At 42.2% G+C, this 23,492-nt stretch overlaps 1 protein-coding gene across 1 annotated transcript in view; it reads right to left on the reverse strand.

The window, feature by feature from the left end:
* The window catches only part of LOC107378766 (RNA-binding motif, single-stranded-interacting protein 3), a 183,650-nt gene extending 160,996 nt beyond the window's left edge, over positions 1-22,654 (reverse strand). The window contains exon 1 of the mRNA XM_015949157.3: positions 21,390-22,654. Coding sequence (XP_015804643.2) covers positions 21,390-21,464 — 75 coding nt within the window. The 5' untranslated portion in view covers positions 21,465-22,654. The remainder of the gene's footprint in view (positions 1-21,389) is intronic.
* Positions 22,655-23,492: the final 838 nt, after the last annotated feature.

Raw genomic sequence — 23,492 nt, forward strand, 5'->3', positions numbered from 1 at the left:
CTTTTTTATTTTCATAATGAAATGTGGTGCAGCACAGTCGGCTTTAAAAGTGTTAGAATGAGTCAGTCACCCGAAGTCATAGGTCAAGCCCAAAAATAGCACAAATGACAGCAGGAACCCTCAGAAGCACCTACAGACATAATTATGCAGAGGCCAAAAACAACGTGGAGCTTTGACAAAAGACTTCCTAATGCATGCCGGTACATGTGCACGCTTGTTAGTGAATGCTGCATAAAAATGAACAAAGTACATGTTAATGAAACTCTGAGTAACATGCACAAAGCAGACACATACACATACATACTAACTAAGCTGGGAAATGCATGAGTCTATGCTTTTCTTTTGTGTCTAAAAACACAAAAATGCTCTTAAAGAATTTGCCTACTTGGGTCTTAATTATTTATACAAAAGCAAAATCAGTGAGAAAGCGTAGCTGAATGTGGCTAGAAATGATGTGTAGTCTATTTCAATATTTCTGCCAAAATAAAAGGGATATGTAATTCTAATTTGTTTACAACAGCATCACTGACTCGTTTCAATTCTAAATGTTTTATGTAAACAAGCCGTCATTAAAAACTGTGATTTAAAATTCAGAGTAGAATAATGTTCGGCAGAGGCGGAGCTGGTCTAAATGGCGCCCTGTGCGAGATCCCCCGTGAGCCCCCCCCACCCACCCCCCCACACCACACACACACACACACACACACAAACACACACAAGAAAAAAAATTACACCTACAACTTTGTTTCAAATTGCGTGGATTGTATTATATATAACAGCGTTTGCTAACTGAATACAACATCCAGCTCCTGGCCACCTTCTCACCACTTATCAAAGTTCTACTGAAATAGTGATGATGACAACATCTGCCATCGCCTTCATTCCTGGGAAATATGAAAGTAGTTGGCACCTTGGTAGGTCCTCTTCGAACTAGCTCTGTGCGTATGCTGTCGGTAATTGGTGATGGCCACTTGGCTGGGTCTGAAGAAAGAGGCTCATCATCACCTTCACTGGGACTCATTGGTTGATCGTTCAGGCTTCTCTATTGACAGAAAACAGAAGCGTAACTCAACACATTGCTATGTGGACCATTTCACATATTCTATTAAAATACAATATGTGACATTCAAATTTCTCTAATGTTTGCAGGACACACACACACACACACACACACACACACTTGTGCAAAACTTACCTGACATATCTTGTTGGGGAGAAGTGGCAGCTGGCTGTCCCTCATCAAGTTCACATATACTGGTAGGTCTCTCTATTGACAGAAAATGGAAGCATAACTCACCACATTGCTATATGGAACAATTCCCATATTCTGTGAAAATACTATTTAAATGTCTATAGCTAAATGTTTGCTGGACACACACACATGTGCAAAACCCACCTAAAGTATCTTCCTGGGGAGATGTGGTGCCAGCAGACTGTCCCTCCTCGAGTTCAAATACTGGCCTACTGGTATGAGCAGTGGAGGTAGATGGCTGTTCCTTAGTGGCAGCTGATGTCATCCCAAAATATCTGTGTAGGGCTCCTGATGTTGCATAAAACAAACAATACAATCTTCATGTCACGTCTGTTGCTTAAGCATTTTAATTAACATGTTACAATGAGCATTTACAGTTTTCAGCAGTGGTGGAAAGAATTCTGAAAATCTGTACTCAAGTACAAGTACTGTTACATTGCTAAAATATTACTCATTTACAAGTAAAAGTACTGGTGTTAGAGAAATACTCAAGTAAATGTACAAATTATTCATAAAAACCTCAGAGTATTATTTATTTTTAACGGCTGATGTCACCATCACTTCTCCAGACTGGGGCTGCCTGGAAATTGTGTGTTTTCCTTTACCAAAAGTTAAAATACCAACAATCAATTAATCATTAATAATTAATAAGACACAAAACAAGTGTTTTCCCCTAATTTTTTTGTCATTTTAAGTTTTTATTTCCTTATTCAGCAAATGTCTCCGGCACACAAAGAACTAAATGACCAGAGGAGCCACAACTATTGATTAAATATCCATGAATCCATGTTAACTGGTTAAATTCTTCAACTCTCCCACGCTGCTTCAAGGTCACTGTGAGTTAACATAGCCGCGGTGTGCTGTGCAGCACACTTAATGCAACACGATGACATCATCGACTTGTACAGTGCTGAAAGGCGAGACAGTCTCAACTTTCAGCTAAAAAAAGACCGCTCTAGCTATTATAGTTTTTATTTTATGGCAGTTTACAGTATACACGGGATCTTACTAGCAGGGCACCTGCAGCGGACCGCTGCCGCCCCGTTTTTCGTGGGGTAAATAATACGTAGCTCATTTCCCGAGTCCAAAAAGAAAGGCGAATGGCGCCGGCGCGAGACCTGCCGCCCGCCGTCAATGTATTTCAGCAAAATTCTCAAAGACTCATTTTAATTTGATAGCATTTGGTTATCAGCCTTTCGGTTTTCCCACTCTTAGCTTTTCATAGAAGCTCATTTGACAAAGAAAAAGCTAGCGGTTGGAAGTAGTTCTAAATACATGCAACGTAAGAAGCTAGCAAAAGACATTTGAAGGGATCATCATAGCACCATGCAAAACATTCAGATTAGAGAGGTTAGTTAATCAATAAGTTGGGGGACAGGTGGGAAAAATACCAGCTAAATAATAAAGAGATGCATACCTGCATCTTTTCCTCGTTTCTCCTCCTCTTCTTTTCTTTTTTTCCGAAATTGGGCACCAGATGGCTTGGACCGCTTCTTCTCCATTATGTTTGTGAGCGGTGATATGTGAAACGGTACCTGTATCCCCCCATCATCACTCTCCGAGATCCCTCCGCCCCCCACCTGAAGAAGGGCGCTATAGAGCGCACTACAGAGGCGCGGCGGACACAAGGGGGTGCAATAAAATCCCAATATAAACGCAAACAATGACTTTGTTGTGCTTTTATTACAGAAATATTATTATTATCATCACTCATCACTATTGTTATTAAAAAAATAAATTAATTAAATGCCGCCCCCTCCAGACTGCCGCCCTGTTCGGCCGCACATGTTGCACATATCAAGCTCCGACACTGATGTTCGGTATCTGAACAGGCAAGATGATGGACGACTTGTCTTTTTGCGAGCAGTGTCACCACGTTTGAAGCGGTTATGCTAAAGCTTCTTTCCGGAGTAATTCTCTTATTCGATGGCACCATCTAGTGGCTGACAAGCATATCACACAAAAAATCTATTGTTGAGGGGGGTGCGGCCTACCACTGCTTCAGTGCCGCTCTCTCGGTCCACCAGGAGACGCCTCTTTCAGAAGCGTTTTCCTAACAGGAAGTGTGGATGAAATACGTCCCCACCCTGGCCTTTACACTTTAAATCTAATTCGCCTTAACCCTCTCAGGCTCAAAGTACATTTTGATAAAAGGATGAACAACTAAGTCCTTCAGGGGTACTTCTGAGTGAAAAAAATGCTCATGAAATACATATGTGGAGTAACCAGGTAGGTAGGTTTTAAAGTTGCGAATCTGCAACGCCTGCCTCCAGAGGGTTAAGCTTTAAAACTAGTTCTAAACCTTAAGCTGCCAGACTCCTACTAACCGAGACACTGATTAAAAATATGTTCTGCAACAGACATGTAATGAACATTACTGTTAGAACAAATAACTTGGCCACCTACCCACAAAAACTGAAAACGTATAAGAGCAATTCTAGCAAATAAAGACAAAAAGCAGTTGCAGTGACTTTAAAATTCTCTCCATCTCATCCACTAATAGAAAACTAGGCCGACACATTTGGTACAAGCTATGGATGTGATTAACCTCCAGACTCACAAGTCATAAAAGCACGGTGTTAACAACACTACGTGCTATGTGTACTACTAGGAACAGCAGTAATGTCCAGTAATCAGAAGGTTGCAGGTTTGAAAATGGCTCCAGACAGAGAATTCTGCTGTTGTGTCCTTGGGCAAGACACTTAACCCACCTTGGGTTGAGTGGCTGGTGCCTGTGCTTGGCAGCCTCACCTCTGTCAGTGCGCCCCAAAGAGCAGCTGTGGCTACATTGTAGCTCATCACCATCAGTGTGTGAATGTGTGTGTGAATGGATGATTGATACACTGTAGTGTAAAGCACTTTGGAGTCCTTACTCTGAGAGGTGTTATACAAGTGCGGGCCATTTATCATTTGAAGCGCCTTGTGATTTTTATCTTGAGTGGCGCTATAGAAATGATTTCTTCTTCTTCTTCTTTTTCTTCGATGTGCAGGACAGAATATTACTGGGATGTCAGAGCGATGATTAGTCTTCTCTGTGCTATTATAGTTGCTCTGGTGGCTCAGCTAATCTTCTGATTTACTGTGCAGCTGCACCAATATCAGCAGCGGTGTAACTGCATCCAACTGCTTGACACACAAACCAATTTTGAACTTTGTCAGAAAAGTACTCATCTCCCAAGCACTCAGACACACACACATCCCCTCACTCTGAGCACGCTAAAAGCCGGGCACTACACACACCTCAGTGGTGTGCTTCAGCCTAATCTAACCAGGCCTTTTATCCCATCTTCTCTCCTCACTTCCACTTAAATCAACAATGTGAGGGACCTACACAGCTAGATTTCACCTCCTGCATACGTGTGCACACAAAGAACACATGCATGGGCGTTGCTTCTCCTCCAGGTTCTATTAGTCTGTTTATCTCTCATGCTGCTTTTCTAGCCTCAACTGTGTGTGTCTATGGCACAAGCAGAAACGTATTACACACATTTTCATATCTACGTTTGGGCAGATCCCCGGCTACGTGTGGACAGGGCCTGAGTCAATGTCATGGTCCGGGGTGAGCTGCCTGTCAGTAATCGTGTCTGCAGGTGGGCGTGTCTGAGAGCAACCAGCTGCAGCTGATCCTGTCATCAAAGGGATTTAAGGCGCAGCGTGACACTACACCACGCTGGATGATTACTCTGTTTGGGTAGCTCTAGCCACTAACCTGCCTTAAACTTGTGTATCTTGTTAGTAAACCTGCCGTCTGAATAATCCAAGACTACTCTTCCCTGCTCTCCTCCAGGTTTCCACTCCATGTTCCCTCGTCTCCATAACCAGCAACATCATCACTGTACACAAAGGTGGTTCGTGTTTCACTCTTAAACAAGTTGCCAAGACATTTAAACAGCTTGTGGAAAATACTGTCCTTTTGACTGTTTTACACTTAGCTGTTAACTGTCCCAGTGCAAATTAAAGGCCATGGCTTAAAGATGCCAAGAGAAGGATGTCATTTGCAAAAAGATGATGTTCCAGAAGCAAGCACCCTAACCCTCCATGAGCATGTTTTCAGATCCTGTCCACAAACAGGATCAAAGACAAGGGACAACTTTTTTTATATTCATGCAAAAACAATTTAGATCTATCACTTAGTCTGTCACAACAACCTTTGGCCCTGTTTAGTGAAATCTATGAAAAATACCAAATATACCACAAACTGACTCACCTTCACTTTTATTGATTTTCAGAGTAAACAAAAAGTTGAAGAGCTAGTTCTGATTGCAGCATGATAGCCCTTAAAAGAAATTTGACTGAAGTCCAACAAAAGAAGTGTTTTTGTAGGATAATCCCTGGCAGCGACTCAAGGAGTTCTGCGCAAGTGCAGCTCAGTCTTGAAGAGTGGGTGTCTATTTCTGTGTCTGTGTTTGTGGGTTCGTGTGTGTGGGATCAAGCTCAGCAGGCAGGGTTTTATTCAGGATTTCATTAGCAGGGAATAGGAGATGTTTGGCCTGGCTCGCCACCTCTGGCTCAGAGACAAGAGTGTGTCTGTAACCCAGCTAAACTGTTTGCAAGGGCAAACACTGGTGGCACTTTTAAAGAGTTTAAATGTGTTTCTGTTTTTTTCTCCGAGCATGAGAACGATGGAGTTCAGAGGTTGAACTTTGGAGTGTTCCAGTGCCTGGAAGCTGCACCCAATTTCTTCAAGATATAAAAGCAAGTTTATTGTGTCATTCTAAGAATTTGTAAGGGTCCTTGATTTAAATCTAGTTCCAAAATGCTGCCTGTTTTGTCAGAGAATAAGATATAGAAAAGAATGCCCTCCAACTGGTTCCCCCAAACACCTAGCAGTTAGTAGCATTGGGACTCAATTGGCCCTTTTAAAAAATGCCATAAAATAATTTCAGTTAATATTTTGTAGCCTTTTATACTTTAACTCAGCTTCAGCTGAAATCAGAACTATTTTTTTTATTATTTATTAAATTATTTAGCATAAGTCCTGAATAGTTTACAGGAAAACCAGTGAGTACAGGAGCCAGTGTCAATTGTCCAATAATTGGAGTTGGAACTTGGATCCACCCCAGTTGAAGGGTTCTTGGGCAACACAGAGCACCCGCCTGCCTTTGTGTGAATGCTGTTGGTGGTCGGTGGGCCAATGGTGCAACACGACATAATTTCTTCAGACAGACTGCCCCAGGACAGATGTGGCTACAAAAGTAGTTTACCCCCACACGAGTGAATATTAAATCCACACAAAAAAAAAAATCATAAAAATTAACAAATACAAATGTGAATTGAATGGGGAAGCTTCCTATTTAGGGTTGATGGGCCTATGTAAGAATGCCTGTGTTACAACTTGCAAAACTTCCTGATTTACAGGAAAAAAGTGGAATAAAGGATCCAGTTTGGTCCTGGGATCCCTAAAGGCGTTTGGACACCACATTTTGAGAAGATTTTTTTCTTTTAAGATGAATAAGGGTATTGCTTTACAATGATAATGACATATTCTTTTGGTTATTTTAAGGCCATGCCTTTTAAAATAAGCAAATCAACTGCAGAGCACCTGTTTTACTGGCAGTAGAAATGTGAGTGTGATCACGTCACTGTGTCTCCTATAGTAGTATGATAAAATCCTTCATTCTAAGTTTTCAGATATCACATGTTTTATCTGTCACCAATTCCTTTATTTCAACTGCTGAACATGTATGTATTTATATAAAGTTGTGTGAGACTTAGCAGATCAAAGTGGTGTTATAGGCAATGCAAGGCTGTAACACACATCCTATCAGTGATCATCATGACCAAAGTTTAATATAAGGTATCAATAAAAATGTGCTTTGTTGTTACTGAGCTCACAGAATTTAAATTATAAATCCAGAAGTCTTTTGTGTTTGCTGTGCTACAGATGCAGCGTGGTGGAGAATTATGGATCACAATAACATAATAGCAGCTGATCTCAGACACTTTATCACACTGCTAGTGCTAGTAGAAATACCAGGGTGGAATAAAGTAAAACTGATTCATAGCAGTAAGAGCACAAGAGCTCCTCTAACAAAGAGATCGAATCATTTTTCCATGGTGGTGTGATACACAAGGAGAAAGAAAACGATGTGACTCATAAAGATGAAACATCATCGTAGGGAGAGAAACATGAGGTGTGTGTGGGGGGGGGGGGGGGTTGTCCCTCAGGCCATTCCTTCAATTATCTCTGGTCCCTGGTGTGGTGATCATTCACCCATCAAAGCAGAAACCCTAAAAACTGACTCCATCACGTTCCCAGCAGGGAGGTAAACCAGCAAATGAGACAAAATCCCAAAGCTGATCTCAACCATGTTTATCACACAGCCCGTGTGCAAATACGTTTCATTCATATAGCGTCTGTTAAGACGCAACATCCCTTTTCCAAAAGAATCATACAAAATACATAAATTAGCTGCAGAAAATCTTTCATACAGAAAGTGTAAAACTCTTGTGTCTTTATGTTACATAATTTTCAGTAAGAAAAACTTTACTGAAATGCACATTGTCAGTTGATTTCCTAAGAGTATAGAAACTGTTATGTCCATTTTAATACAGATGTCCTCGTGCACAACGCCTGACTCGTATTAAGTCCTGTGACAGAGTTTGTTTGAGAGAAAGTTACAGAAACAAATACAATTAAACCGGTCCTATCGTCTCTATCCAGCCCCACTGCCTACCCAATATAATAATAATAATAATAATAATAATAATAATAATAATAAACATCATCATCATAATGACAAATACATATTACATTGTGCATGACTGATAGCTCAGCAGGAGTCAGAGATTATTAGTTTCATTGCTGCAGTAGTCAAATACTAAATTCCAGAAAAGCAAAATAATAATCATAAAAACTTTTGATTTGCATTTTCTTTAAGTTCATCTGATCAAACACATCACCACAGAAAACTGTTGGAATTATTTCTACTGCTGGATAAAAACACAAAAGCATGATTATAACTGAAGAAATCTGTAACTAAGTGGACTTTGGTGTCATGAATACAGCAGTTTATTAGATCATGTATTCATTATGATACCCATTATTTTGTATTTATTTGTAACAAAATCAGACAAAGACAAGTCTGACAAAAAGGATGCATTCTGAGCAGCAATCACGGGACCAGATCTATTGTTCAAATGGGTTGCTGAACAAATATCCAGCACTTTCTACCTCTGTGAATTAAGCCACGGCGTCCGTTAGCCTGTTAAACATGATTTATTTCAGAATAGCGGAATTATGTCATTGTTTTAGATTGATGGAGGTTTCAATGCTGTCTATTATATGAGTGAAAAGAGCTGACTGTAAACACAAGGATGATTCACACACACACACACACACACACACACACACACACACACACACACACACACACACACACACACACACACACACACACACACACACACACACACACACACACACACACACATCAGCTGGGTCAGTCTCCTCTGGTTTGGGTTTGAGGAGTGGGAACAGCCTACATTCTAGTCCGCGGCATGTAAAGGTCCTCTTCGAAATAAAATTTCATAAGCATCTTTTATAAAATTTTGACCTGTAAACACCCACTAAAAACTGGTCAGCGACCCCCTTTAGGGTCGGGACCCACCAGTTGAGAATCACTAAGTTATAACATTCGGTTTGACTGTATTTATATCAGTTCTATTTTCGGGACTGGAAGGAGGCTTCTCCTTTTTCTTTACAAGTTGGCAATATTTTGACAAAATGTTTAGTTTTCTTACTTTTACTTTTCAACTAAAGTTTTAGTAGGAGAGACAAGAGAGTTATTCTCTGTCTCCTGACCAATTCTGAATAGAATACAAACTCATGTTACACATATTCAAATTCATTCATAATCTTGCTCCCCCTTATTTATCTAATCTGCTTAAAACTACCTCCTCCTCTCGCTTACTTTGTTCCTCTGCTTCACCACACCTTGTTGTTCCCAGGATCAGACTCAGTACTATGGCGGGTCGAGCATTTAGCTACTCCGCTCCTAAGCTCTGGAACTCTCTTCCACCTAACATCAGGAACCTCGACTCTCTGTCCACCTTCAAGGCACACCTTAAAACCCATCTGTTCCGACTGGCATTCTCTTAGTTATTTTAATTGTATCTTTTAGCAATGCTGAATAATTGACTGTACTTGTCTTCTTTGTTGTTTCAGTGTTTGTCAATTTTCATCAGTACAGTGTCCTTGCGAGTCCTGAAAGGCTCTTCAAATTAAATGTATTATTATTATTATTACTATCAAGAACAAAACTGCTGAAAAAGCTTCATGTGAGAGGTAATTTGTGGAAATATCTTCATAAAGAGGACTATTATATACTTTTAAAGAAGTCATGACATAGAAAAGTGCTGCACAGTGGTGCAGTGGTTAGCACTGTTGCCTTGCAGCAAGAAGGTCCTGGGCTCACATCCTGGCCTGAGGTGTCTCTGCAAGGAGTTTGCATGTTCTCCCTGTGCATGCGTTGGTTCTCTGTGGGTACTCCAGCTTCCTCCTTCAGTGCAAAAATGTGACAGGTTGATTGCTCCATCTAAATTGTCCTTAGGTGTAGGTGTGTGTGAATGGTTGTTTGCCCTGTGTGTCTCTGTGTTGCCCTGCGATGGACTGGCACGACAGATCGGTACAACGCCACTGCAGACGCAGCACCAATCCGTCAGTTGATATCCTGCTCCAGCGTTCCCTCACTTGTGAACAAGATCCCGAGCTATTAAAATTTCTCCACTTGAGGCAGGACCTCGTCTTGTCCCCGACCTGGAGACGGCATTCCGATTCAAGACCGTGGTCTCGGATTTAGGCTCACAGCTGATGAAAACACCATAATCAAACTCTCAGACAATTGGAATATTGTAAAAAGTTTCAATATTTTAGACTCAAAATGTCCCACTCTAATCAGCTGATGAATCCTGAACGCCCACAAAGGGTTCCTAAACCATCAGCTGTTGAATTACTGACATAAATGGACTTTTGCATCTTATTCTAGTTTTTCTAGACTCTTGTTTGTTGTAGATAAGACACTTGTGAGCATCAAGCCTTGTAGCTCATTTTAGCTCATAGAATATACTGAACTCTGTCCAACTCTGGAAAGCCTGGTAGAAAAGTACTTAATGAGCATTTTAATCCTACATTTACAGATGTTCACCATGTGGTCATTCTACTACTTTATGTGTGAGATTTTCAGCCTCATCTCGCCGACTCAAATCTGTTCAAACTTGGGAAAACCCCAGCAAAGAGGCAAGATTGGATCATTTCTCTTCGGACACTTAATGATATTCTCCCAACCACAGAAAAAATAAATAGTTTTACTTTTTTAGTGCAAAGCCCAAACCTTTCTAAGACCTCTGTGTAATTTAAGTTTTGGACAAATTCTTCTAGCAGAAGTTACTTTATGTTGGTCAGTGGACAGCATTTGATTGTTGGACATAATGAGAGGAAGTGTTGGTGTCTGTTGAAGTCCTGAGCAATGTCTATGGTATCACCGTTTGAGGTCAAGGGCTCTGACAGGAGCTTTTTTAGAGGTAGAGAATTCATTAGACAAGGGTCGCTACAAAGTGGCCGACAATTAAAAAGGCAGCAGCACCATTATTCCCTGTCCAAGCCTGCAACTCCAGCCTCTCTCGCTGCTTCATTCTTTATTTCCCTTTGGAATACTATCTCTCTTTTCCTTCCTTTAGTTCTCTTTTTGCTAAAGCCATCTCTTCTCGTTTTGATATGTTGCCCGTCCCCCCCCCCCCCAGCAGCCATGTATTTTCTCTATTACCAAACTTGAGTTTCCTACACTCATACGTGCGTGCGCTGACCTGCTGAAGCTTTTCCGCTTGCATTCGGCACAGTAAAGCACTGGTCAGCATCCACTACTGTACTGATATGAAAATAGAACGGCCCACAGAGAATAATACATGGACATATATGGGGTGGTTAGGAGAGTCCCTTTCATGCTGTAAAAACTACAGGCAATAGGAACAGATGGTGGGAGAAAGGAAAAAAAGAGCCCAAGAACTCAGTGGGAGAGAGGCAGGAAAGGGCCAGAGAAAAGGCAGGGCATTAACCCTCTCAGGCTCAAAGTACGTTTTGATAAAAGGACGAACAACTAAGTGCTTCAGGGGTACTTTTGAGTTAAAAAATGCTCATGAAAAACGTGTCGAGTAACCAGGTAGGTAGGTTTTAACGTTGCAAATCTGCAACGCCTGCCTCCAGAGGGTGAAAAGAAAACAACACAAGGCCATTTCTCTTGTGCCTAAAGTGGCTTCACGATGCCGCTGAGATCAGAGCTGACTTCCAAACAGACTACACAGGTCCTTTAAACTACATGCACATGCTAATATTGTCAGCTGTAAAACTGCAACGAATGCAGACGGGCAGATGTGTGAGGAGAAACAGGGCATGAGCAGAATGCATGCTGGGCCATAAACCCGTTATCCTCTGTTTACTTTGCACGCTAAACACACACCATTCTGCATGTGTACGTGAACGAGATGTGTGCTGCATAATTCAGAGTCCCTCATTCTGCTACGGCAAAGTACTTTGTGTTTGAAAGAGGAGGAATGCCAGCTCAGAAGGAGTCAAGGAGCAAAAAGGAGACTTAATATGAAGCGGAAGATTAGACGATGAGTTAATCAATTTTCCTCCTGCCGCTCTTGTGTTTACACATTCATATTTCCATCTTATGCCCCCCCCCCCCCCCCCCCCACTACCACCACCCCGCCTTTGTGTTTGCTCATCGGAGCCAAGCCAACCACTGACCACATTTATCTAGTGCTTAATAGAGAGTAATTGAATGTGAAAAGCTCATTTTTGAAGGGACACAGTATTCTGTTTAGATGTCCAGGCGTGTCCACATGTGTCATCGCTTTGATATCAGCTGAATGCTGTTTCTCATTACCTTTAATTAAAGCTCCTCGTGTGCCACTGAGCATATTAGCACACTGATCTGCAGCAAACTAATGATCGGATGGTTGATAATACCCCCCCCCCCCCCCTCCATCAGGCTCTCTTATCTTGCTCTTAGTGATTATAATCAAACATTCACGTCCCTAGCCAATCATCATTAGAGGCTAAAAAGATTCAACAACTTGAAAAACTCAGAGGCGCTCCGTGTATGCTTGTATAAATAAAATCACACACAAGTCAAAGTAAAGAAAATGTGTTGCAGATGAGAAGAAAAGATGTTGGCAAATGATTAGATCGTTAGGTTGTTAATTGTTTGTAAGGATTTATTTTTGAATATGCCAAAAAAAGGAGCTTGAAGACATTCTTTTTCCGTACTTTATGCTCCTCTTCCTCACCAAACAATTCATCATCTAAGAAGCAAACTGCAGCACCTTTATCTTGCACTTACATCTTCTTTAGATGCCAAGATCTGCAGCACACCTTTGGCTCACAACTCAGATCACCAGATAATGTTGATACAAAGAAAGAAGTGTTTGATTTAATGAAGAGCTGCATGGGTTTTACACTTGGATTCAAAGACCTCAAGCGTCATAAATAACCAGCAAGACACTGATTTTATAATCTGAAGACAATGTTAGGATCCATATTAATGAAGTATTTGATATTTTACTAACTCCTAGCAAGTAGTTTTTACATCTAATATTTAACTTCTACCCCAGGAATAAAGACAAATATTGTTGCATTTGCTTTCATTTACATAACAATGATAAAAATGAAACTATTATGACAAGGTACTAATGGTGTAAGGTAAAAACAATGACCCTTTAAACTTCTCCACACATTTGTTTAAGGATCTTTTCCGCTTATTGTGCTTTTTTTTCCTTTTGCTGTTTGCTTCACATTTAATGCATGCTTCAATAATGCATAGGGACTAAAATGCTCTCTACCAAGTAGCTGTTGGTTAAAAAGTTAAATCTGTGTATTGTTGTCTGTGTGATGGCTGGTAACGCAGCCTCGCCTCTACTAATCAGCATTATGAAGCATGTTCCTAAAGCAGTTCCTTAGTGTTGATCCCTACATCGTTGTGAAGTGTCATTGCTGGGGCGATGGTCGTGGCTGAAAGGATAGAGTGCTTGTCCCATGATCTGAAGGTTATGGGATATATCCCCAGTCCCACTCCTAGCACACTGCTCCTTACCAACATATGGATGGGTAAAATACAGAGAAAAAAATAACTGAAACACTGGCACTTGTGAAGGGTGTTTTAGGGGAACGTTTGTGGACTGTAGCTCTGAGGCAGCAGCAGCTCAGGAGGTAGAGTGGGTGTTAATCAAAAGGTTGTAGGACTGATTTCGGTTACCAGCAGAGAATTCTGCTGTTGTGTCCTTGGGCATGACACCTTGCCGGTCGGAGGGAGTGGCGGAGCTTGTCAGTGAGCCCCGGGGCCTCTGACTCTGAAAGGTGCTATACAAGTGTGGGTCATTTATTATTATCATTTGAACAACCTCAATTTGAAGAAACAGAGATCTGTTCTGATGAGATTGATGAGCTAACAGCTAGTTAGAGCAAAGCTAGTTATGAAGAAGACTGCTGCTGTCTTAAAACAAGTCGAATATCATACAAACATTTATTCATCTGAACCTGGCCAAATAGTTTCAGCACATTTTTCCATCTTTAGGTGCTGTTGCAGTAGAATTTAGAGCCAGAGTTTGCTGTCTGATGCACATCTGGTTCAGAGAGAAAATATCTGACAAGAATTGTGTGATATTCCTGCAGAAATAACTTTGAATAACAAATTAAATTTGGCATTTAAAGTTTTTTAAACAGAGCATCAGTCTGTTCAGAGCTAATCTCTGTTTCTGCATGCTAGGGTTATTCAGAGCTATAGCTAGGATATTGATGTTGAACCAACCCACATATCTCATGTATCACAACATATAAACTTTACATCATTTTTTGTTTTTGCACCTTAAAATTTTTATTTAGTTTTTTTTTTATGTATTAAAAGTTGGCGGGGTGATAAAAGTTATAATTTTCACATTTAAAAATAAGAAAGTTTAGCTCAAGAAGCTCAAATTAAAGTGCCTGGGGCCTCATTTGTCAAGCTTGCTTACGCACAAAACAGGGTCGGAAAACTGCGTAAGCAACTATCCATGCAAACTTTGGGATTTATGAAAGAAAACTTAGCGGAAAAATGTGCGCAACTTTAAGTTGACCAAGGACCTGGCTTACGCACATTTTGGACGTGGAGAGCACCTGCAGTGCTGCTGCTGAGAAGATACAATTATGAAATCCTGCTGCATTATCACTTGTACTGCTTCGTTTTCACACAGAACAAGACCCCCTCATGCACACACGCAAGCGCGCACACACGCACACACACACACACGCGCACACACACACACACGCGCACACGCACACACACAAACACAGCCTGAGATGCAGAATATGGAATGCAGAAATCAGCAGGGGGACAGATTGAGACAGAATGACATGTGTCTGTGACAGTGTGTGTCCTGTCACTGTGACCTGATTGATCATGCACCCTGGCTACTTGGACAAGGGAGATCTCCGTTTGGCTGATTGGTTGTGTGACTTTCACCCAGGAGTCTGGGGATTGAATCCTGATCGGACCATTATTTTTTTTTATATCTGCCACAGATCTCTCTGAAGAATTCACAACATTGACGGCTTCAGCAACGCTGTGCCACTCCGTGGATTTTCTCTTATTTGTTTTGCAAAAGCACTTCCTTTCATTTCTCCACCTCACCCACAGGTACCTCAGCTTCTGCTTCTGTGAAATTACGCTTCCTTGATCTGCCTTGATCTACGGTCGCCATCATCATCGGCGGAGCGCTGCAACAAGATGGCTTATGTTTATGCATGAGATCCACAAGGCACTTTGCATTGACTATTTATGGCAGTAAGTGGGCGTGGTGAGGGCGGATGTGACTAAAATGCAGCTGAAACATTCTCGTTAGTCTCCGATTTATGAAGCGGAGATTGCGTGCAGCTGTGCGTACTTCATGTTTGATAGAACACAAACCTACTTGGCGTAAGTGCATTTCTTTTTGCTGAGCTTAAGTACGGTTTTAGTAAGAATTCCACGCAATGTTTGATAAATGAGACCCCTGGTGACCTTCTCCTTTTGGAATTGAAAAGTCATACAGGCTTAAAATGATTTCTACCCTTTGACTCCCTAAAGCATATTGCATCATGTCTGCTTTAAATATTTGCAGCACAAACACATCCTACCACAATTCAACCCAAAGTAATAGACATATTTATTTGCATGTTCATCGGCTCCACTTTGGAGATTCCCTGTTTGGATTGTTTGCAGATATTGTTTTGACTCAATAAGTGCTTGTGATTGGTAAACAGAGGAGCGTGCATCAAACAAAAGCTGAAAGCAGCTCTTGGTGGAACTGGGAAAATCCTGAAGACCTCTTGTACCTCCTCAAACAGATTTCACCACGTCACATAGCTGCTTCTGATCTTCAGCCCTCCACTGACCCCTCCTACACTCTTCTAGTCATGATTAAGAGACATTACGCTTACATAAGATGACACACTGTTCCTCCTCACTCACTGCTAATGTACACTAAGTGGACCTATGGCCCATTATGGAGGCAGAGCAGGAGCAAGCATGTTGGACAGCCACCCTTTTACACACACTCTGGTTAGCTCACCATTGTTAGTTTAAGTGAGTCATTTCCTAACAGCGTTTGTGTGAAGGTGGTGTGTAGGGTGCTAGAGTGTGAGGAAGTGGCTGTGAGGAACCCTAACCCTTACCTAAACCCTACCAATTGTAGACAAGGTGCATAAAGTCCTGATTTATTGATTTAAGAGAACCTCCAAACTCCAGGTTTGATATGAGGCCAAACAGATCAGTGAGCAAAAGAAGGAAGGGACATTTGTTAAGTTTCTAGATGAAGAAAGATAAAATGTAAACAAATAGTTTGGTCTATTTTTGGTCATTGTGCACAAAAGAAATGAAGCATTGGAAACCCAGGAAGACAGAACTCAAGGATGTGGTCAAAATCCATGCAGAAGTTTAATAGAGGTATTCTAAAAGGCACATTTACTCTCTCTCTCTCTCTCTCTCTCTCTCTCTCTCTCTCTCTCTCTCTCTCTCTCTCTCTCTCTCTCTTCCCGTACCTCCTGAACTTTAAAAAAATTAATTCAGTGTTACTCGTGAATTTTAAGTTGCCATTTCATGTACAGTCATGGCTGCAAATTCATCAGACACAAGTTTTATCGATGTGCAGATGTATTCCCAAACACTCACACTCACAGAGCTGTGGCCACCGACACTGAGAGCTGGAAGGATCCAATTAGATTTGACCTTGACAGCAGAGAGAGGGATGGTGGGATGAGGTGGAGATTGAGGGATGGATGGGGTGTAAGAAATGAAGTGATGGTCTGGGCCAGATGCCTGTTGCAGATACTTGTGATAAATTAGATGACCTTGAACTGATAGAGATAAATCATGGAACAGGACAGCCGTGTGGGATAGAGACATCTGTACACATAAAACAAGGTGTCTTTTCAGTTTTTTTCTATCCAGTTATAGTTTTCCTTTAACAGATAATCAACCAAAAGAGCTTCACACTTATCATTAACAATAGCATTAGTTAGAAAAATTATAGCTTCATTTTTCTAGATCAGGAGCACATTCTGGGATGAGCTGCTGAGAAGGATAATGCTGATGCACCTGAAATCCAAAATAATCCAAAAGTGACTGGTGACTGTGTCCCGTGGTTCACTTTGGAACATTTCATTTATTTTCTCAACTGTAGCCCAAAAATTTGTATTTATCAAATAAATAAAATATTTTTAAACCTGCATCAGAGTTGTTCAGTTCAATAAAGATAATTATGTTAAATAGCAATTTTAACATTTCTTTTTCAGTTTGATTTGAATAAAGGAAGACAATTTGCCTAATCATTAGCAGGCTTTATTGTTGCAGTAATTGTCCTAAAGTCATATCATTCATAACTTGTCACTGTGGATTTAAAAGGGCAGCAGTGCCTCAGAAGGGAGTGCAGGCTGTCCAGTAATCGAAAGGTTGCAGGCTCGTTTCCTGGCTCCCTGCAAAGAATCCTGCTGTGGTGTCCTTGGACAAGACAGCCAACTCTCCCTGCCTGCTGGTGGTGGTCAGAAGGACCGGTGGCACCGGTGCTCAGAGGCTTCGCCTCTGCGAGTGAGTCCCAGGGCAGCTGTGGCTACATCGTACCTCATCACCAGTGTGTGAATGGATGAATCATGTACTGTAGTGTTAAGTGCTTTGGAATTCTCTGATTCTGACGGCGCTAAACAACTGCAGGTCATTTGTCATTCAAAAAGCTAACGATGGAAAGTGTATTAAAAAATTAAAGAAAACATTGCGGATTAAATAAAGCTGTTTCTGAATCTACAGTAAAATTCAGATTTAAACCAGAAAAGTCATAATTTTGTGGTGTTTTAATCTTCTTGGTTGCATTTAAGCTGTTTCAAATTAAAATGCATTTCTGTAAATGAGTGAAATCTATAGAGTCAAATTTCTGTTAATATTTATTAACATTTCTAAACTATCTGCATTAAGTCAACAAAGTGTGCTTGAGAATGGTGCTGCCTAAATTTGTCCAACATGTGAAATGCCCCACGAGAGGAAACAACATCTTGGATCATGTTTACACAAATATTAAACAGGCTTATAAATCCGTCTCTCTCCCCCACTTGGAAAGTCAGACCATCTCTCTCTGCTCCTCCTACCTGCATACATACCACTGAAAAAAGAACAAGGCCAATTATTAAAACCATTAATACTCTTACAGATGAAGCCATGGCTCAACTGCAGGACTGTTTTGCTCATACAGAATGGCGCATTTTTGAAAATGAGGATCTCCAAATTTACACAGATGCTGTGCTCTGCTATATCAAACATTGCATGGACACTGTTATCATTCACAAGCAAGTTCGGATCTACCCTAACTGTAAACCCTGGATGACGAGTAAGGTCAGGATACTGTTAAAGGCATGTAATGCTGCATACGTGTCGGGAGACCAGGCCAAGTACTGGCGAGCAAGGACTGATCTTAAAAAGGGAATCAAGGAGGCTAAAGTGAGCTACACCAAAAAGCTGTCGCAACATCTGTCTGCCAGCAACCCAAGGAGGGTCTGGGAAGGACTGAGACATATTACCAAATACAAGGACAGCAGATCTAGCACTGAAATAGGAGCTTCACTAGCCGAAGAACTCAACTATTTCTTTGCTCGTTTTGAGAATACCAGCTTCCCCACAACTAACCCACTCCTATAACATCACCCGCTGAGTTTGGTTCAGATACACAAATACTCACACTTCAAGAACAACAGGTTCGCACCGTGTTCAGGGCTGCTCATCAGAGGAAAGTGGCTGGTCCAGATGGTATTCCTGGCTAGGTGCTGAAGAACTGCGCAGAACAGTTGTCCATGGTATTTACCAAATTATTCAATCGCTCCTTGTCTGAAGCTACGGCTCCATATTGTTTGAAATCAACAACAATAGTCCCACTCCCCAAGTCTACTACAATCAACAGTCTCAATGACTACAGACCCATAGCACTCACACCGGTGGTGACCAAGTGCTTTGAGAAGCTGGTGCAAAAACATATCAAGGACTTCCTCCCACCCAGCATGAATCCCTGCCAGTTTGCATATAAAGCAAACAGGTCTACTGAGGATGCCATATCTAATGCTCTCCACTCCTCTTTGCAACATCTGGAGAACCCCGGCACCTCCGTTAGAATGCTTTTTATTGATTTTAGCTCTGCTTTTAATACCATAATCCCGAACATCCTTGTAGCCAAGTTGATTTATCTGAACCTCCCCCCCACCACCTGTGGCTGGATCAAAGATTTCCTCACCAATTGCCCACAGGCTGTCAGGTTTGGTGACAAGCGGTCATCCACTCTGATGCTCAGCACTGGTTCCCCTCAGGGCTGTGTGCTAAGCCCCCTGCTGTTCACCATCTACACCCATGACTGCATTCCTATTCATCACTCTAATAAGATCATTAAGTTTGCAGATGACACCACTCTTATAGGTCTTATCCATAACAACGATGACGCAGCATACAGAGATGAGGTTTGCCATTTATCAGAATGGTGTGATGATCATAACCTCTCTCTTAACATCAAGAAGACCAAGGAGATGGTTACTGACTTCTGAAGGAGTAAGGATGCCCCCCGCCCTATCTGCATTAAAGGAGCTGAGGTGGAGAGAGTTCCCTCCTTTAAGTTTCTCGGGATTTACATCTCTGAGGATCTGTCATGGACAATCAATACCACTGCCTTGGTCAAAAAAGCACAACAGCGGCTGCACTTCCTGAGGGTCCTGAAGTGGAACAGGCTGCAGACCAACCTCTTGGTGTCTTTTTATCGAGCAGTCATTGAGAGCGTGATGACTTACGCTATCCCTGTGTGGTACGCGGGGTGCACAGTAGCTGATAAAAACAGATACCAGAGGGTCATTAGAGCGGCGGAAAAGGTGATTGGATGCACCCTTCCCTCCTTGGACACTATCGCCCTGCAGAGGTGTCTCACTAGAGCAAGGACCATCTCCAGGGACATTTACCACCCAAACCACTACCTTTTTGCCATGCTGCCCTCTGGGAAAAGGTTCAGATCCCTCAGCTGCAGGACCGACAGACTGAGGAAGAGTTTCTTTCCCTGGGCTGTTAGAACCCTGAATGGACAGAAAAATCAACTCTATTGATATTATTTATTGCATTTTCTAATGTTTTTGTTTTTATTGCATGGTGCATATTGTACTTGTTTTAGCTATTTTTCTTAGTATTTTTAGCGGATGCCTAATGTGGAGCTCTAGGAAATTTCGTTGAATGGACAATCATTTAATGACAATAAAGGATATCTATCTATCTATCTATCTATCTATCTATCTATCTATCTATCTATCTATCTATCTATCTATCTATCTATCTATCTATCTATCTATCTATCTATCTATCTATCTATCTATCTATCTATCTATCTATCTATCTATCTATCTATCTATCTATCTATCTATAAAGGATGCAATTAACAAAATAAGATGTGTGTTATTTACAAAAAAGACACACAACATAAAACAGTATGTTCTGCTAAAAGCAATAGGCCCATCTCTGCGTATGTTAGTTTGGTCTAAAACTGTTTGGTTCACAGTTCCATTTATTTAAGTCAAACAACAATCGTCTTACCTGCTTTTCCTACTCTGTATCCCTTCAACAGCACAATCTGTCTATTCTCACAGCATCCGACTCCTACACTGTCTTCTCTCTTCCTCCCTCTAACCCAGTGACACATGCACATTGACTAAATATTGTAGCAAAACTGCCAAATCCTCACATTTGCGCTCAAGTTTGAGGAAAAAGAAAAATGAAAACAAAAAAGAAAGAAAGAAAAGCAGATGAATCACAAGAGACAAAAGAGACGGTGGTTGATACGATGCAGGAGCAATCGATCAAGCCTTCGTAATCCATTTTCTGCCTCTTGGTGGTGGAAGAGTCAGAGTGTGTCAGTGTGTGAGTCTTTCTGAAATGAATTTATCAGTATGCATTGTGTGTGTGCATGTGTGTATGTATGAGTGTGAGTGTGTGTGAGGACTTGGATGGACCTTAAAGAAAATCCCACCTCAGCTCAGATGTCTGCATTTTATTTAAGATGAGAGGAATATGAGCTTCTACCAGCATGCCATCATATGTGCTGGGGGGGGGGGGGGGGGGGGGGGGGGGCATGGGAAAGGGACCAAGCAGAGGCACGATAAAGGACTGTGGGCCCCCTGCCCTGAACTTGAACTTCCAGCTGGTGGGAGCTGGTGGGGTCAGAGAGGGGTGGGCAGGGTCACAAACCCAGAAAGATGGAGAAGGAAGAAAGATCCAGCCGAGAAACATCAATCTTTCTTCGTTAGAAGACAGCGGGCATGGTCACAGGACCTAAAGTGGTGAATTTTGGTCTTTTGGTGACAAAGGTGGATCAGCATATTCTTTTCATTTATTTTTTTGAAAGCTCAAATTTTAGAAAACATAAAAAAAAGTGGGATTTGCACAGTAAGACTTAAACCCTTCAATGTCTGGAAAACTTTTGATCTGATTTGAGTCAGGATTCGAAGATGCGTAGCTGAGTTTGAGACGTTTACAGGATTAAAAACAAACTAAAGTCAGATGTGATTGGGCAATACCTCAAGCAGAGGGTTAAAATAGGTCGACCCTGCTGATCATCCTACCTTCGTCTGGAGATAGTGGGGGTAGTAGTAGGTGTAGTGGGGGTACATTGGTTGCTGCTCCAAACGTTTTCCCATGTAGCTAGAATCCAACTGAAAGGTCCTGAAGGCTGAAGATAGAAGCTCACAGCTTCCAAGAGCATTCAAGGGAACACTCTCCTTGTCACTGATGCGAGTGTTAAGTGGACGGGAGAGAGGACGGATAGCAGGATGGATAGTGCATTGGAAATCAGTCTGTCTTCTTGTCTTGGAGCCTGCAAGGAACGTCCATAAAGCTGTCTCCCAGCAGGTTTGGAAAGAGATGCCAGAGCAACAGAAGAGAGGTTGGGGAGACGGAGGTGAGAGGTGAGCAGAGGAAAAATGGGTAGATAGCAGCAGTGCGGGAAACAATAAAAGGGGATCAAGCAGGACCAAGAGAGGGGTTGAGAGGAGAGGGAAGAGGAGGAGGATGGAGAGTGAATGGTTGCCGGTTCTTTCCACTCTTCTCTCTAGAATTCAGACTTCTTTTCTGATGCCCTTAACATGCCCCTCGGTTTGCTTGCCAGCGTCTCTCTCGCTCTGTCTGTGTATACCGGCTCCACTCTAAAACCAGACCAGACCTCGATCCCAGTGGGAGTCCAGCTGTCTCCTGAAGAACACACGCTGTCCTCTGTACTATCCTCCAAAGACAGGGAATTCAGCAATGAACTCACACATGGATGTGGAGCTGGAGAGAGAATGGGAGGAGAAGGAGGAGGAGGAGGGGGAGGAGGAGGAGGAGGAGGAGGAGAGAGGGTGGTCTGGAGCTGAAGCTGACTGTTTTTTTTTTCTTTCCTTCTCCCTCCCTCCTTCCCTCTTTTGTTAAGCTCCGGGGATAGATAGGTAGATATCGTTGGAGTCTGGCGTGGAGGATGAGCAAAAAGAAAAAATAAATAAAACAAGCCTCAGTTTAAACTCCGCTTGCCGAGGAAGGAGAAGATAGCCTTATCCAGACGTACTCTTAGAGAGGAAAATCCTTACTGATCCACAAGGTGCCCCTCCAACTCTGCTCTGTTCTCTTCCCTTCAGCGTTCCCTCTTTCTTCTCAAGCTCTCTCCCTGATGGCTTGCTTCCCACTGAGCCTGGCAGCAGTCACCGTGTGTGAGTGTGCATGTGTGAGCGTAGTGGTGGTAGTGTGTATGGTATGTGTGTGTGTGACTGTGCATGTAACTGAAAGTGTGCGTGTGTGTTTGTCGGCGTCTGCTCCACTCTGCATGCTCGGGCATTGAAGGGCTCGGCTTCAGCTCTGCTACGCTCCTCCCATAATCCCTCTCTTCTCTTCCTTGTTGTGTCTCTCGCCCTCTGTGTTTGAACGGTGGGAGTGGTTGATCCCTGCCACTTCTTCAAGTTTGTGTGTTTGCTCTTAAAAAATGCAGATACGGCTCTGGTTGGATGGGAGGGTGAAGGAAGAGTAGGAAAAAGGAGGTGAAATCAAGAGAGTCACTTGGATTCATTCTCTTCAGAGTTCAGAGCTGCATGTGTATTCAGAAACACCCGCAGGAAGGTTCCCAACAATGCCCCATTCACATATCTGTAATAAAAAGCCCAACAAGGAGGGTGTGCATGGTGAAGTGTCTGTGTGGCACAGTGACCCACTGACACAGTGCTGCCTGTTGTATAATGTATCCAGGTTGAAGTAGTGTTCTTATGCACATCGAACCATGCATGAAAGTCTGCTCTACCCTCAGACTGCAGCCGTGTGTGTGTGTGTGTGTGTGTGTGTGTGTGCATGCGTGCGTGCGTGCGTGTGTGTGTGTGTGTGTGTGTGTGTGTGTGTGTGTGTGTGTGTGTGTGTGTGTGCGTGCGTGTGTGTGTGTGTGTGTGTGTGTGCGTGTGTGTGTGTGTGTGTGTGTGTGTGTGTGTGTGTGTGTGTGTGTGTGTGTGTGTGTGTGTGTGTGTGCAGTATCAATAAGTGTCAGTCAAAAAGATGCACAGACAGTACAAGTTCAGTGCAGTGAGGAACAGGGACATGTAAACAGAATGTGAACCCACAATCCTGTAAGTTAAGATCATTGTGGTCAATTGTGCAACTCCAAGTCTGTGAGAAAAACACAACTGTTTTACTTTGAGTGTGTCTGAGACTTTATG

The sequence above is a fragment of the Nothobranchius furzeri genome, chromosome 5 (genome assembly GCF_043380555.1).
Source record: "Nothobranchius furzeri strain GRZ-AD chromosome 5, NfurGRZ-RIMD1, whole genome shotgun sequence".
Classification (NCBI taxonomy): domain Eukaryota; kingdom Metazoa; phylum Chordata; class Actinopteri; order Cyprinodontiformes; family Nothobranchiidae; genus Nothobranchius; species Nothobranchius furzeri.